Source organism: Bombina bombina, chromosome 3 (genome assembly GCF_027579735.1).
Source record: "Bombina bombina isolate aBomBom1 chromosome 3, aBomBom1.pri, whole genome shotgun sequence".
Taxonomy (NCBI): Eukaryota; Metazoa; Chordata; class Amphibia; order Anura; family Bombinatoridae; genus Bombina; species Bombina bombina.
The window spans coordinates 752,341,003-752,355,228 of record NC_069501.1 but is presented as its reverse complement, the minus strand read 5'-3'; the positions used below and the strand labels follow the sequence as shown (position 1 = coordinate 752,355,228).

Sequence of the window (14,226 nt, the reverse complement as noted above, 5' to 3'; positions counted from 1 at the left end):
AAAACATGTAGGGGCATATATATCAAGCTCCGTACAGACCTTGATGCCCTGTGTTTCTAGCGAGTCTTCAGGCTCACCGGAAACACAAGTTATGAAGCAGTGGTCTAAAGACCGCTACTCCATAACCTGTCCGCCTGCTCTGAGGCGGCGGGCAGACATTGACAGAAATCATGTCAAATGCAGTTGGCATTTACCGATGTGCAGCGGACATGATACGCTACATCATATCATGTCCGCTCGCACAATGTATTTGTTCAGTCTGGCCAAACAGCTAAAGATACAGTATATTTTCTTTAATTGCTTTTCTAGAGCAAGTAATTATATATATATATATATATATATATATATATATATATATATATATATATATATATAAAGATAAGGAGTTATTTTGTAAAATAAGGGCTTATATATAGCAAAAAATAGAATTTTACTTTAAGCATAAACAAAAAAATAGTAATTTCTTTTTTACTGAAATGTATACATAATTTTAATTTGCTATCATATAAAAGAGCAAAAATTAAGCATTAATTGGTCTATGCCATTTAATACATGGGTAAATATGATGGAAACTCTGTCCCATATAATAAAGTTTGCTCAACCACTGTAGATTTGGTAATATCAGCTTACCCAGCAGGAGGAAGTAACAACCATTGCATACCTAGGTGTTGTGATTTTGTCTATGAATGATGTGCCAATTTCATAGTATAGTTCTTTGAGCATTAATTGTCAATACTCATTATTTATATATACTTAATATTCATTAAATATTTAATACTGAAACTTTTGTTACTAGCAATAAATAACTGTAGGAAATTACAGAAATTTACTAAACTAAACAACAATAAAAACAAAATGTATGCTTACCTGATAAATTTCTTTTTTCCAGGGATAGAGAGTCCACAAAACATTCTAATTACTAGTGGGATATTCACTCCTGGCCAGAAGGAGCGACAAAGAGTACCCCAGCAAAGCTGTTAAGTACCACTTCCATAAGCCATAACCCACAGTCATTCGGCCGAAGGGAATGGAAAAAGAAATAACACAAGGATATAGAGGTGCCTGAGGTTTGTACAAAAAAAAACTTTAGTCTGAATTTAAACAAGGGTGGGTCATGGATTCTTTATGCCCGGAAAGGAAGAAATTTATCAGGTAAGCATAAATTTTGTTTTCTTTCCTATGGCATAGAGAGTCTATGAAACATTCTAATTACTAGTGGGAACCAATACTCAATCTAGAGGACACAGAATGTATAGAGAGGTAAAACAAAACAGGCAGATCTAAACTGAAGGCACCACCACTCGAAGAACCTTTCTCCCAAAAGAAGCCCCAGCTGAGGCAAAAGTATCAAATTTGTAGAATTTTAAAAAAAAAGTATGTAAAGAGGACCAAGTGGCCACCTTACAGATTTGCTCCACAGAAGCTTCATTTTTGAAAGCCTATGAAGATGAAACAGCTCTAATGGAATGAGCCATAATTCACTCAGGAGGCTGCTGTCCAGCTGTCTCATAAGCTAACCGGATAACACTTCTCAACCAGAGAGAAAGAGGGGTAGAAGTAGCCTTCTGACCCCTATGCTTACCAGAGAAAACAACAAACAGGGCAAAAGTCTGCCGAAAATATTTAGTTGCTTGAAGGTAAATTTAAGAGCACAGACAACATCCAAGTTATGCAAAAGACGTTACTTCTGTGAAGAAACAATTTCCTGATTAATATTGCGATCCAACACTACCTTAGGGAGAAACCCTAGCTTAGTACAAAGGACCACCTTATCAACATGAAAAATAAGGTAAGGGGAATAACACTGCAGAGCCTAACGTTTGGAAACTCTGCTAACAGAAAAAATAGCAAGAAGAAGCAAAACTTTCAGAGATAGAAACTTAATACTAACATAATGCATTGGCACAAACAGAGCCTGCTGCAAAACTCTAGGAACAAGGTTAAAACTCCAAAGAGGAGCAATAGATTTAAACACAGGCCTGATTCTGACCAAGGCCTAAACAAAAGACTGAACATCTGGCAGAACTGAATAGACAGAGCAGAAATCTGACCCTTCAAAGTACTGACTGACAAACCCATCTCCAGGCCCTCCTGAAGAAAAGCCAAAATTCGAGGAACCCTTACTTTGTTCCAAGAAAAACCTTTTGAATCACACTAATGAAGGTATTTACACCATAACCTAAATAAATTATGCAAGTAACTGGTTTATGAGCCTGAAGCATAGTATCTATGACTTTCTCAGAGAAGCCACATCTAGCCAAACTTAGACGTTCAATCTCAAAGCAGTACCTTCCTGAAAGGTAACGTCCATGGCAGAAAAGATGACATTGTCACCAGATCCTTAAATCAATGCCATTCAGGAGCTATTAGAATCATAGAAGCTGTCTCCTGTTTGATGCAAGCAATTACTTGTGGAAGGAACGCAAACAGAGGAAACAGGTATGCTACTTTGGAAGTTTGGCATTTTGATGAGACGCCATCAGATCCACATCTGGGAACCTCCACCTCAGAGTTATCATTGTGAAAACTTCTTGGTGGAGAACCCACTCTCCGGGATGAAAAGTCTGCCTGGTTAGAAAATCCGTCTCCCAGTTTCCACACCTGGTAAGTGGATGGACGAGAAATGGCAATCATGAGATGGCAATCGAGTTCCTCTCTGGTGATTAATGTAGGCCACCGCCGACTGAAATCTGATAAATCAGACCAAAGCTAGTTGACGGCAAGCTATTAAAGCATAGTAAATTGCTCTCAACTCCGAGATGTTTATTGGAAGAGACAACTCCACCCTGTGTCTCCCCAGCATAACAGGCTGGTGTCCGTGGTCATATCACCCAGGAAGGCCTCAGGAAGCATGTGCCCTGAGATTGATGGTCCTGTGAAACCCACCATGAGAGTGAGACTCTTGTTGGGGAATCCAAATTTACTTTCTGCGAGACTGAGCATGCAGAGCTGCAGAGGTCTCAGATGGAACCGAGCAAAGGAATAATGTCCATGGACTCAACCATCAGTCCAATCATCTCCATGCATTGAGCCACAGATGGATGAATAGCAGACTGGAGAGACAGGCAAGAAACATGAAGCTTGGATTTTCTGATGTCTGTCAGAAAAATCTTAATGGACACGGAAATTTATGATTGTTCCCAAGAAACAAATCCTTGTATCTGGAACAAGGGAACTCTTTCCCAGATTCACTTTCCACCCATGGGAACGTAGAATATACAGCAACATCTCGGTATGAGATCTTGCTAGATAAAAAGATGGTGCTTGGACTAGAATGTTGTCTATATAAGGTGCCACAGCAAAACCCTGGGACCTCACTACTGCCAGAAAAGCCCCCAGAACCTTTGTAAACATTGCGTATACAAACCTGCTGAAAATAAAGAAAGCCTGCCCCCGGCTTGATCCACTACAGGATCGGAACGGCCCCTTCATGTTGATTTAGAATTAACAGAAGGTTTCTTAGCTTGCTTCCCCCTATTCCAAGGCTGGCCGGACCTCTAAGAAGACTTGGATTGATTTGACTTAGAAGAGGAAAAGTTACAAAAGGAACACAAATTAGAATTCTTATGACACTTAGGTCTATTCTTTTTATCCTGAGGAAGGAAAGAACCATTTCCACCTAAAATGTCAGAAATAATTTCTGCCAGACCTGGTCCAAACAAGGTTTTACCCTTATAAGGCAGAGTTAAAAGCTTGGATTTGAATCTAACCTCTGCAGACCAAGATTTTAAACAGAGAGCTCTGCGAGATAAAACAGTAAAACCAGAAATCTTAGCACCCAACCTAAGAACTCACAAATAAAAGTATTGGCTAGCTTGAAAGCCTTGATCCTGTCTTGGATCTCCTCTATAGAAGTCTCTTCTAGGATAAGATTAGATAAATCATCGCACCAATAAGATGCTGCCCCCACAACTGTAGCAATACTAGCAACAGGTTGCAACTGTAATCCCTGATGAATGTACATCTTCTCAAAAAAATTCAAGCTTCTAATCCATGGGATCCTTGAAAAACAACTATCTTCAATAGGAATAGTAGTTCTCTTAGCCAGAGTAGAGATAGCTCCCTCTACATTGGGCACTGTGTGCCACGATTCATGAATTGAGTCAGCACCAGGAAACATCTTTTTAAAAACAGGGGACAGGGAAAAAGGAATCCCTGGTTTATCCCATTCCTGAGTTATAATATCTGCCATACGGTCTGGAACTTGAAATACTTCCACAGATGAGGGTACATCACATAACCTATTAAGCTTACTAGACCTCTTTCGATTCTCTGCAACAGATTCAGATTCTTCCAAAGTAGCAAGAATCTCCTTCAAAAGAACTCAAAGGTGTTCTAAATTAAATCTGAAATTAATCTCCTCTGAATCTGCAGAATTTGTCACTACAGTATCAGAATCTGACAATTCCCCCTCAGAAGCCACTGAAGAATCATCCTCATCAGATAATTGAGACAAACTGACTAACGCAACTTTAGCTGAGTCAGCCTTATTAAAATCAATATGTTTAAATGTCCTCTTTCGTACCAGAAACCTTTGGAAAAGCTGATAAAGCTGCAGAAACAGCAGAAGTAATCTGTGCAGCAAAATCCCTAGGTAACAAAACACCCCCAGGAGGTTGAGAGGAACCGCAGGGCACTGCATGTGAAGCTTGGGAAGCTTGAGGGGAAAGCTGAGGCGTAGCTAGGATAACACTATCCTGAGAGACAGGAGGCTCAGGGAGAGACATTGTATCTTTAAACTTTAAAGTTTTACTTAAACATGAAGAGCAAAACTGTACAGGAGGAATTATCTTAGCCTCCAAACACAATAAGCATTTTTGAAATGAATCAGCAGTTCACAATTAACAAAAAAAATTAAATGCCAAATTAAGTTTATTTATATGAAGCAACAAAACATAAATAAGCACTTAAAACCCTCAGCTCTGCTGAGGTCTTACCCCTCCAGAAGATGTTATCCCACTAGCACAGAAAACCGGACACACCCGGTAGCAAAAAACACCTCCTTGTTACCGGAACAGCCCAAATCCACTTGCCACTGTAGAAAGAAGAAAATGCAGCCTCCACACTCACCGCTGCAAACTCCGATCTGAACAGAGAAGCCGAAAACCAGAAGTACCAAGGAGCGTGACCGCAAAAAAACTCTTTTTTTTTTTATATTGCGCCAAACAAAAATGGCACGAAAAACTAACAGTAGCACAGCAAAAGTGATTGGGTCAATAAGCTGAGCTGAAAAGTGATTGCAACAAGTAAGAAGTAAAACAAACACCTGTCAAACACTTCATACACTCTCCATCTCTGAGCCCCCAATAAAAAATTATGCCTCTTTTTACATAAAAGCAGTGCCCCTAAAACAGATTTAAATACTTTCCACAAGTATTTAACCCCCCTATAGTGCCGGTACTTTCAAACCTAGAAGGGAAAGCACTTACCTGTGGATCCTGCTCTGTCAGACAGGAGCGGTTTTCTGAGGCATGGCAGCTTCACCATCTCTAACATGGACCTATTAAAAAGAAAGAACAGAGTAACCAACTCTGGCTTTCTATAATAGGGGTAGCAATAATGTTAGAGATTCAAGCAAATATTACCTCACCATCTTCTAACTGCTAATAGCCACCATTACTCTTACTAAAGAGATTGATATGGACATCATTATTTCAATCATTGCTTGCAGGGAAAAGTACCCATTAAAAGGATTAAAATCTTCAGACACCATCTTCGCCATCCTCCCATGATGACAAAGAGAATGACTGGGTGTTATGGGTAAGTGAAGTGATACTTAACAGCTTTGCTGGGGTGCTCTTTGCCACCTCCTGCTGGCCAGTAGTGAATATCCCACTAGTAATTAGAATGCTTTGTGGACTCTCTATGCCATAGGAAAGAAATATTTATTTTATGCAAATTAAAGTGCAATATTTAAGCATTATGATAAAAAAAATATTTTTACTTTTAAACTTACAGGAAATGCATTACTGGTCTGTAGATAGAAGTTTAATAGCTCATAAGGACAATTATAACTGCTCTATTGGTGGACAACAACACTGCACAGGCTTAAATAAAACTTGTTTTTTTATCAGTAAGCGAACATCGATCTTTGAACAAAAGAACAAACAGAAATGAAAGTGCCTCATTTTAAGTTCCAGAATGAAAAGAAAACAGAAATATTATTTTAAGAATGTTTTAAATATAAAGTATCCTTAAATGATATTCAATGTTTAACATTTTGCAAAGACATATAAAAATATATTATTAACAAACTTTCATTCAGCCATTTTATGCAGACATGTACAAACACTAATTCTCCTGCTGTCAAACATGCAATTTTATATTTTGCCTTTTTTCACTAAAAGGGACAGTATATATTAAATGACAGCCCTCTTTACTGCAGCATACCTGGAATAACCTTTCTACTGCAGTTTCTCTAAAGCCTTTTTTTCACTTTATTCTTTAATTTACAACATACTCTCCTGGGTTACATTTATCAGATTCAAGAATGCCATGTTAATATTTAAAACAGAGTGGTTTGTGTGATCAATAAAGATAAGTATATTATGGTTTACAATATACAAACATCAATAAGCTGCTATATAAGCCTATATTTCTCAGAATATGACATGAAAATGAATTGGTCCTTAAACTGCACATTTTTACATGAATCTATATTTTTTCATTCTGCATTGGTCCTGCTACATAAGTGTGTATCTATATATTGCTGCCCACAATAACAGCTGGAAGATAAAAATGTCATATAATAGCAGTAGAATGAAAATTGTTTATATCACTGTAACATTTTGAGGTTTTGTACTTGCGTAATTGTTACCACATCAGAAACCCTTTCATTTCCAAAAATGTACATTATTAAAAGATCATTGGTAGTACATACAGTAGAATTCATCTTAGATTATTTATTATATCTTATTGCAAAACTACATGAAATTTCTATTTAACTTTTTATCACACAATTGGTTATTATATAACTCGATCTCGACACAAATTTAAAATCATTTGACACATTTTTAGCAAAAAAGTTTTTTGTGAAAAAAAAGTAGTAATATAAAATAGATAGAAAATAGATAGATAGATAGATAGATAGATAGATAGAGAGATAAAATATTGCAAAAGACCTACACTCAAAATGAATATTCTAAAATGCATTTAAGACACTTTTTTCCATTTTTAAAATGAAATGTTTTTAAAAGTTTATATGGGTCCTGGATCCTGCAAGATTCACTCAACTCTCTAACGGATGGTGGAGATTTAGTCGTTAAATCATGATAAAGTTAGGCAAAATAAATAGCAATAGTATGAAACAAAGTTTTTTTTTTTTTTTAAATAACTTTTCATGGTGTCCCCCCCCCCCCTTTATTATTATTTTTAAATAACTTTTCATGGTGCCCCCCCCCCAATTTGAGTCCCCCCCCCTTTCCCCCTTTCAACACACTTGTAATTCATGGGATTAATAGATTGTAATTAAGGCCCGTCACTTGAAACTGATCTTAAAGGTCTCAGCTTAATCAGAGGAAAAGTGCTCAATGTAAAGTCCAGTTTTTAGGATATAGTGTGTAGCTCTTCGTTAATCAAACAAAGATCCATCAATGACATCTCAAACAGGTTTATATATATATGGGGTTTTTCTAAGGCATTTGCACTGGAAAAGAAACTGTATCATCATAGGGTATCTTGAACCAGTTCTCTGCATTGGCATGCAAGTGAGAGGGAGCATAGTTGCAGAAATAAGGTGAGTTGTGCCCTCATTTTTGAAAGAAAAGGTTAATGGCAAAACTAACGGTAGCTGCGGCCAATCATGTAAGGTAAAGAAGCTGAAAAATAAATATCCAATCAATAAAAGATTAAAAGAGAAATTATATGGACATATAGTCACTGCTGCTGAATTAGAAATAATTAGCAGCCGTGTTGGCAAGGAAAGGGTTCCCATTTTCAAGACAAATAGGAAAAAGAGGTAAGAAATCTTCATCTACTTCTGTTTAAAATATGAGATTGCTAACGGTTTTTATGAAGTATACTGAAACCCTGAGGAAAGAGAAGAAAACAGTGGTGGATTTTGGAAGTGGGATGAAGAAATTAATTAATAGATGCCTGATAGAACATAGGAATTACTTGTCATAGATGTAGGCTAGATATATGAATATTGATGATCATGTATCAGAAGCTACCCCTTTCAGTGAATACCTTTATTTCGGCATGATCATACCGCCTCAGCAAGTTAGCTAAAATGGTATGATGAACACTAATATAAACGTACAAATGTTTAAGTGGTAGATGAAAGATAGAACTATTGCTGATATTAGGGATTTTGTAAAGAATGAGGTTCCCAATGAGAAATAAGATATTTAGAAGGTCTAAATGTGGATTTAGGATTTCAACATTGTTGAGAAATATAAAATATGTGGTGGGTTTTAAGGCTGTGAGAATGAAAACCAGTTTAAGATTTAAGTGGGTTTAAGAAGAGTTGGTTATAGTTTTAAGGTATTATTTTAAACTTATTTTTTAAACAAAAATTATCTGGTTTATTTACATTTGAAATTAGCATGAGTAAATACTTTAACATTGAAAAAATCAGTTGAAAAGCTTATTGAAAAAAAAATGTTTTCTGATTGATTTGAACACCTGTGTTGAAGTACCCCCTTGCATAATACAGTGAAATCATGTGTGGCATTATAGCTACATAAGAAAAATGGGTTATTGCGGAAACTTGCAAATTATTTTTAATGGGTTCCATTTTTTTTTTAAAGCCATAAAATCCAATCAATGCACAAAATTTTTTAAAAAAATCCTTAACCAATTACTATAACTATACAAATATAATCCAGTTGCATCAACTCTAGCTATTTAATATAAAAGGATGATATATATATATATATATATATATATATATATATATATATATATATATATATATAGAAATATAGGAATAATAGAACTGCATGTATAGAGAAAATAGAGAAAAGTGAAAATGGAAAAAGTAAATGAGAAAAAAAATTACATTGCATTTTTATTTATCCTCACAATCAAGTCAGCTTAGAAGACCTGTCTTGAACAAAGAACGATTACTGTCGTCATGCCAGATAGCAATTTCTGTTGTAAATGTATTCTCCAGTTCAGAGACAAATTTAATCTAACAACTAGCACTCAGAAAGCTTTGCCATTAGCTTGCATTTCCAATCTATGTACATCAATTCTTTTTTTTTCCCAAAATGTCAGCATATAGTAGCATAGAATAATTTAATTTGTTTCCATTTAATACAAGTCATGAAAGTTTACTTTTTAAAATATAGTGGAAATATATAATGTGCAAGGTTATGTTTTATGAAACTCATTGGGATAATGCCTTAAAGGGACACTAAACTTTAAAATGCTAGACAACGATATATTCAAATCAAATATAAGTCTGAAATGAATATGCACATGTGTTTTGTTTTTAATTTATCTTAGTTGTATAAATATTTAAGAAGTGTAAAGTTTTATTTTTATTTTAGTAATGTGAGATGCCATGCTGTAACTAATTTATTCTAGGTTAAAAAAAGCTTTGTCTTCTTTTGCGATATGTCCTGCTGAGGCCAGTTATAAAGATGCTGATATCTAACAGTCTCAGACAGTTTAGCAGAATCACAACAAATGCCCCAATATTACAAATATATTATCATTAATATATTACAGTACAAGCTATTATTATGTAACATTGGGGGCTATTCCAATATACTAGAAGATCTTTGCTATTCCAATATATCACATCAGTAATCACATCCCACTGTAGGAGGAATTTAAACATCCAATAAGGATTATTGTCTCCAGACTTGCAAGGAAGCAAGCATTGGGTATGTGCAGAGTCACTTTATCAGTTTAAGGATGTTTTTTTTTTTTAACATTTTATTTATGTCCAACAAAAGGTGCAATCATACATAGTGTATCATCATCACACCTCACAGGCTGAGTTAAAAGGCAAAAATGACAGGTCAGTAAAAAGAGGCAGCATACATTTATATATATATATATGAAGATACAAAGCTTAGTTGAGTATGAGAGCTTTGTTGGGATTTTTTGTTAATAACCTAACTTAAAGGGCCACTAAACCCAAAATCTTTCTTTCATGATTCAGATAGAACATACAAATTTAAGCAACATTACAATTTACTTCTATCGTTTATTTTGCTTCGTTTTTTTAAGATATTCTTATTTGAAGAAAAATCAATGCACATGGGTGAGCCAATCACATGAGGCTTCTATGTGCAGCAACCAATCAGCAGCTACTGAGCATATCTAGATATGCTTTTCAGCAAAGAATATCAAGAGAATAAAACAAATTAGATAATAGAAGTAAATTATAAAGATGTTTAAAAATGCATTCTCTTTCTAAATCATGAAAGAAAAAATTTGGGTTTCATGTCCCTTTAACTTACCTAATCTCCACATAAAAAAAAATTCAAACAATAATTGACTCTAGGAAAACATTACAATAAACAGTATAACATTAATGTTCTTAATGATAATGGCCATTGTTCATTCAATGATATAGACTATGGCAAAAAAGAGCAAATTGGAATGGGTGTGCTATTTCCATTCTGCATAGAGTATGATAGGGGGTATATTAGCTATGACGGCATCTTAAGTTCAAATTTTCATTAATGTAGTTAACCCAGACTAGGATGTGAATATAGTGCACCATTATGATCCATTGGTATTCAGAGTGTGAGGTGTATAATAGTAAAGAATAGGAATTAAGTGAAATTGTAGATGGAACGCTTAGCCTTTGTGGTAATTCTAGCGAGGGATACGGACAATATTCAATTATCTGACATAGTGGGTGATAAGTGTAGAACAGAAGTTTGCAAAGTAACAGAAGTGTGCACTGCAATTTTTTATATCATAGACATTTGTATAACAAATAAAAATGTCTGCCGCTTTGGAGATAATAATAGCACATTCCATAATAAATTGACTACGTTTCCATTTCAAATTTATATAAGCCTGTTTTATGTTATAAGTCTTATATTAGGCTATGCACATGAGCCGAGGCAAACATAGAACAAAAAAATACAACCACAGAGTATCTTAATAAACTACTTTAACAACTATTTAAAAAACTGTGGGCATTGTGAGGCAAAATGCAGGAATAGCTGTTAGCAAATGGCCCTTTATCCTTCAACTGAGAATATATGAGGTTGTTTAAGAATGATGGAAATTTTACAGTTTCATCTAAACTAAATTCGTCATAAAATAAAAAATAATAAAATAAAAATAAAAACATAGTGGATAAATACTTTTTCCAGAAGCTTCCTTTGTGTAAGAAGCCAAAGATGTTAAGTGTTAAGTTTCTTTTAAAAATGCAAAAGAAAATATTAAATAAACCAAATTGTTAGAAAATATCATCAACTATTGTTAAATAAGGAGAGCAATGCAAAAGAAGAGACAATGACAAATTTTTCGATATAAACAATTTAACATTAAATACCAGATGTGGGTAGGATGATACCTAAAGGGACACTATACCCTCTAAAAGTTTTGCTTTTCAGCTCATTTTTAAATGTTCCTAATTAGTCTCAGCAAAGGAGATCAGATAAAATTAACCGGCTTTATTTAACCTAGGATAATTTAGTTACAACATGGTAATGTCCATTACTAAAATGAAACAAAAAAATTACATTTATTCATTAAATATTTATACAACTAATATATATATATATATATATATATATATATATATATATATATATATATATATATATATATATATATATATTTTATTTATTTTTTTTAAATACTGCATCTGCATATTATTTAAAATTAGCTTTGAACGCATCATTATGTCTAGCTTTTTTTAGGGTTTAGTGTCCCTTTAAATTATCATTTGATAAATAATATTTTTTTTTTTTTTTTTTTTTTAGTGTTTGTGAAAAAAAAAAATTTGACTGTTTCCTGGTAGACTAAACTGTTTCTTGGTTTCTGTTCAATAAAAGTGAAAAGAATAATTGTGCCTATTCAAAAGAGCCAAAAGAGGAATACTTCAAAGTTGTGTGTCCAATTTGTATTTTTGCACTTACTGTTCTGAAGCTGTGTTTCTCGTGATTGTAAGTTGGAAAGAACTTGATTATAATGGTTAAGAAAAGCTGCTACATCTGCTTCTAAAAACATTGGACTGTGTTCCTTTTCTTGCAGTGCTCGTCCCTGAACTTGTAAGGATCCAATTTCAGGTTTGAGCGCAGACAGACGGGCAACTTCACCCTGTTTTTAAAAAGACAGAAACTTATCAATATGTGCTGGATGAAAAACATAAAGTCATTAGAGGAGAAGCCATTAGTCAGATCAATTAATTGAAATTACAAGATGTTTATTAGATATGTGAATGGCGAAAAAATTCGGTTTGGTTCGGATCGATTCGGAATTTTTCGAATTTCGGTTTGGATCGTTTCGAATTCGGAAAATGTTGAATCGATTCGGTTCGGATTCGTTTCGGATTCATTCGGATTCAAAGAAATTCGGCTGGATTCGGTTCGATTCGGTTCAGAAATTCGGAATTTCGGTAAGTGTTAGGTGGGATTAGACTAGTATTATATACTGTATATTAGGTGTAACCCATAGCAGAGTGATATAACCTAATGTACTGTACAATACTAGTGTAATCCATGGCCATCCGAATTTACTGAATAAATCCGAACTTATTCGGATTTATTCGGTAAATTTGGCAGTATTTTAATTTGGAAATTCGGTTCGATCCGAATCCGCGAATTTGACGAATTTTCCGAATTTCCGAATCGATCAGAAATGAATTGCACATGTCTAATGTTTATGTAGTCTTGTAATAGATTAATATATCATTAGGCTGAAGGTTATTAGAACAGATTAAACACATTGTTTACTGCAATTGTTTTTTAATGTTCAAACTCCACTCACCACTATCCTTACTTGAAGAAACCAATTTGGAGTTGTGTCTGGGAAAGAGAGGGCTTACCAATGTCAATATGTTAAAAACATTTTATTATTTGGCTCTAGCAAAAATAAGATAAAAAATGCAAATTTAGGACTTTAAATGTCTGACATAGCTGCCATGTGCTCTTTGTGTTTTCAGGACTGGACAACACACAATTTTTTAGTCTTTTTTATAGGAAAAGGGGTCAAATCAAATAATGAAAGTATACTGCAAAGTTGTTTTACTATGCACAATTAAGCACTATTTCAATTTTAAAAGTGTTTACTGTCTCTTTAAATATAGACATTTACATTCCCTCACATGTCTTCACTAGTAAAATGGTAATTTAGTTCCAGAATAAAATAATAAGTATAGCATTTGTGTCTCAACTGTTTTATAAATCTAGAAACCTAAAGATAATGTTTCTTTTGTTTTTTTTTTACAAATTACTATTGGAAAACAAAACCTGTTTGTATTTAACCCTTTAAGGACACAGCTTTCAGTTTGCTCAATTGTTTTATGACGGAAAAATTCCGTCATATGTCCTTAAGAGGTTAAAGGAACTGTAAATGGTGACAATTCTGTGGTTATGTATACTGTTTGTGTGAAACGTTTGCCCCTTATCTCCAGCCTATTTTTCAGATGTGGCACTGTGGGTTACTGTCTCCCAGTGGCTTATTTTGCTTTTATACTGCCCTAGGCAGAATGTCCTATTCTAATTATTTTAGCTACCTTTTGCCTCTTATATTTGTTAATACCAGAGGCAAGGGATGTATGGATGGGTCATGCCTTCTCACTAGACAACCAAGGCTCGTTGACTTGTGATGAAATTAATAAATACATTTGGAGATCTAAAAAAGAAAACCTGAGAGGCAGCCAGGCTGGTAAGTAAAGTAGCACTCGTGAGGGTCTGCTATATATAGTTATAAGTCAGTTTGCTCAATTTCGCTACAAGCAGTATGCAATCCACTCCGCTATCTTTTAGTAGCTATTTAGTAATATTTACTGTCCTTTTAAATAGTATTAAATAGGCATGCACAAAGGATATTTTAGCAAATACTTCCTTATTTGTGTTAATTAGAAAAGACCCTTAATTCAATTCTTTTGACAGACATCCATTTTAGCCAATCAGAACTGGCTCACTGGATCTCCACGTGCATGATCCTTTCTATGCAGTTACAACAATAAGCAATATACTTCTGCAATATTAAACTATGTAGAGTTTATAGTTTTTGGTAGTTGGTTTAAAATAGTTAGCTGAATAGTATGCAAATTGTTATGCACTCTGAGCTTATAAATAACCA

The 14,226-nt window shown here is 34.4% G+C and overlaps 1 protein-coding gene across 1 annotated transcript in view; it reads right to left on the bottom strand.

Moving 5' to 3' along the window:
- DMD (dystrophin) overlaps positions 1-14,226 on the bottom strand; it is a 4,487,195-nt gene that overhangs the window by 2,712,863 nt on the left and 1,760,106 nt on the right. The window contains exon 21 of the mRNA XM_053707599.1: positions 12,057-12,237. Within this exon, the coding sequence (XP_053563574.1) occupies positions 12,057-12,237 (181 nt within the window). The remainder of the gene's footprint in view (positions 1-12,056; positions 12,238-14,226) is intronic.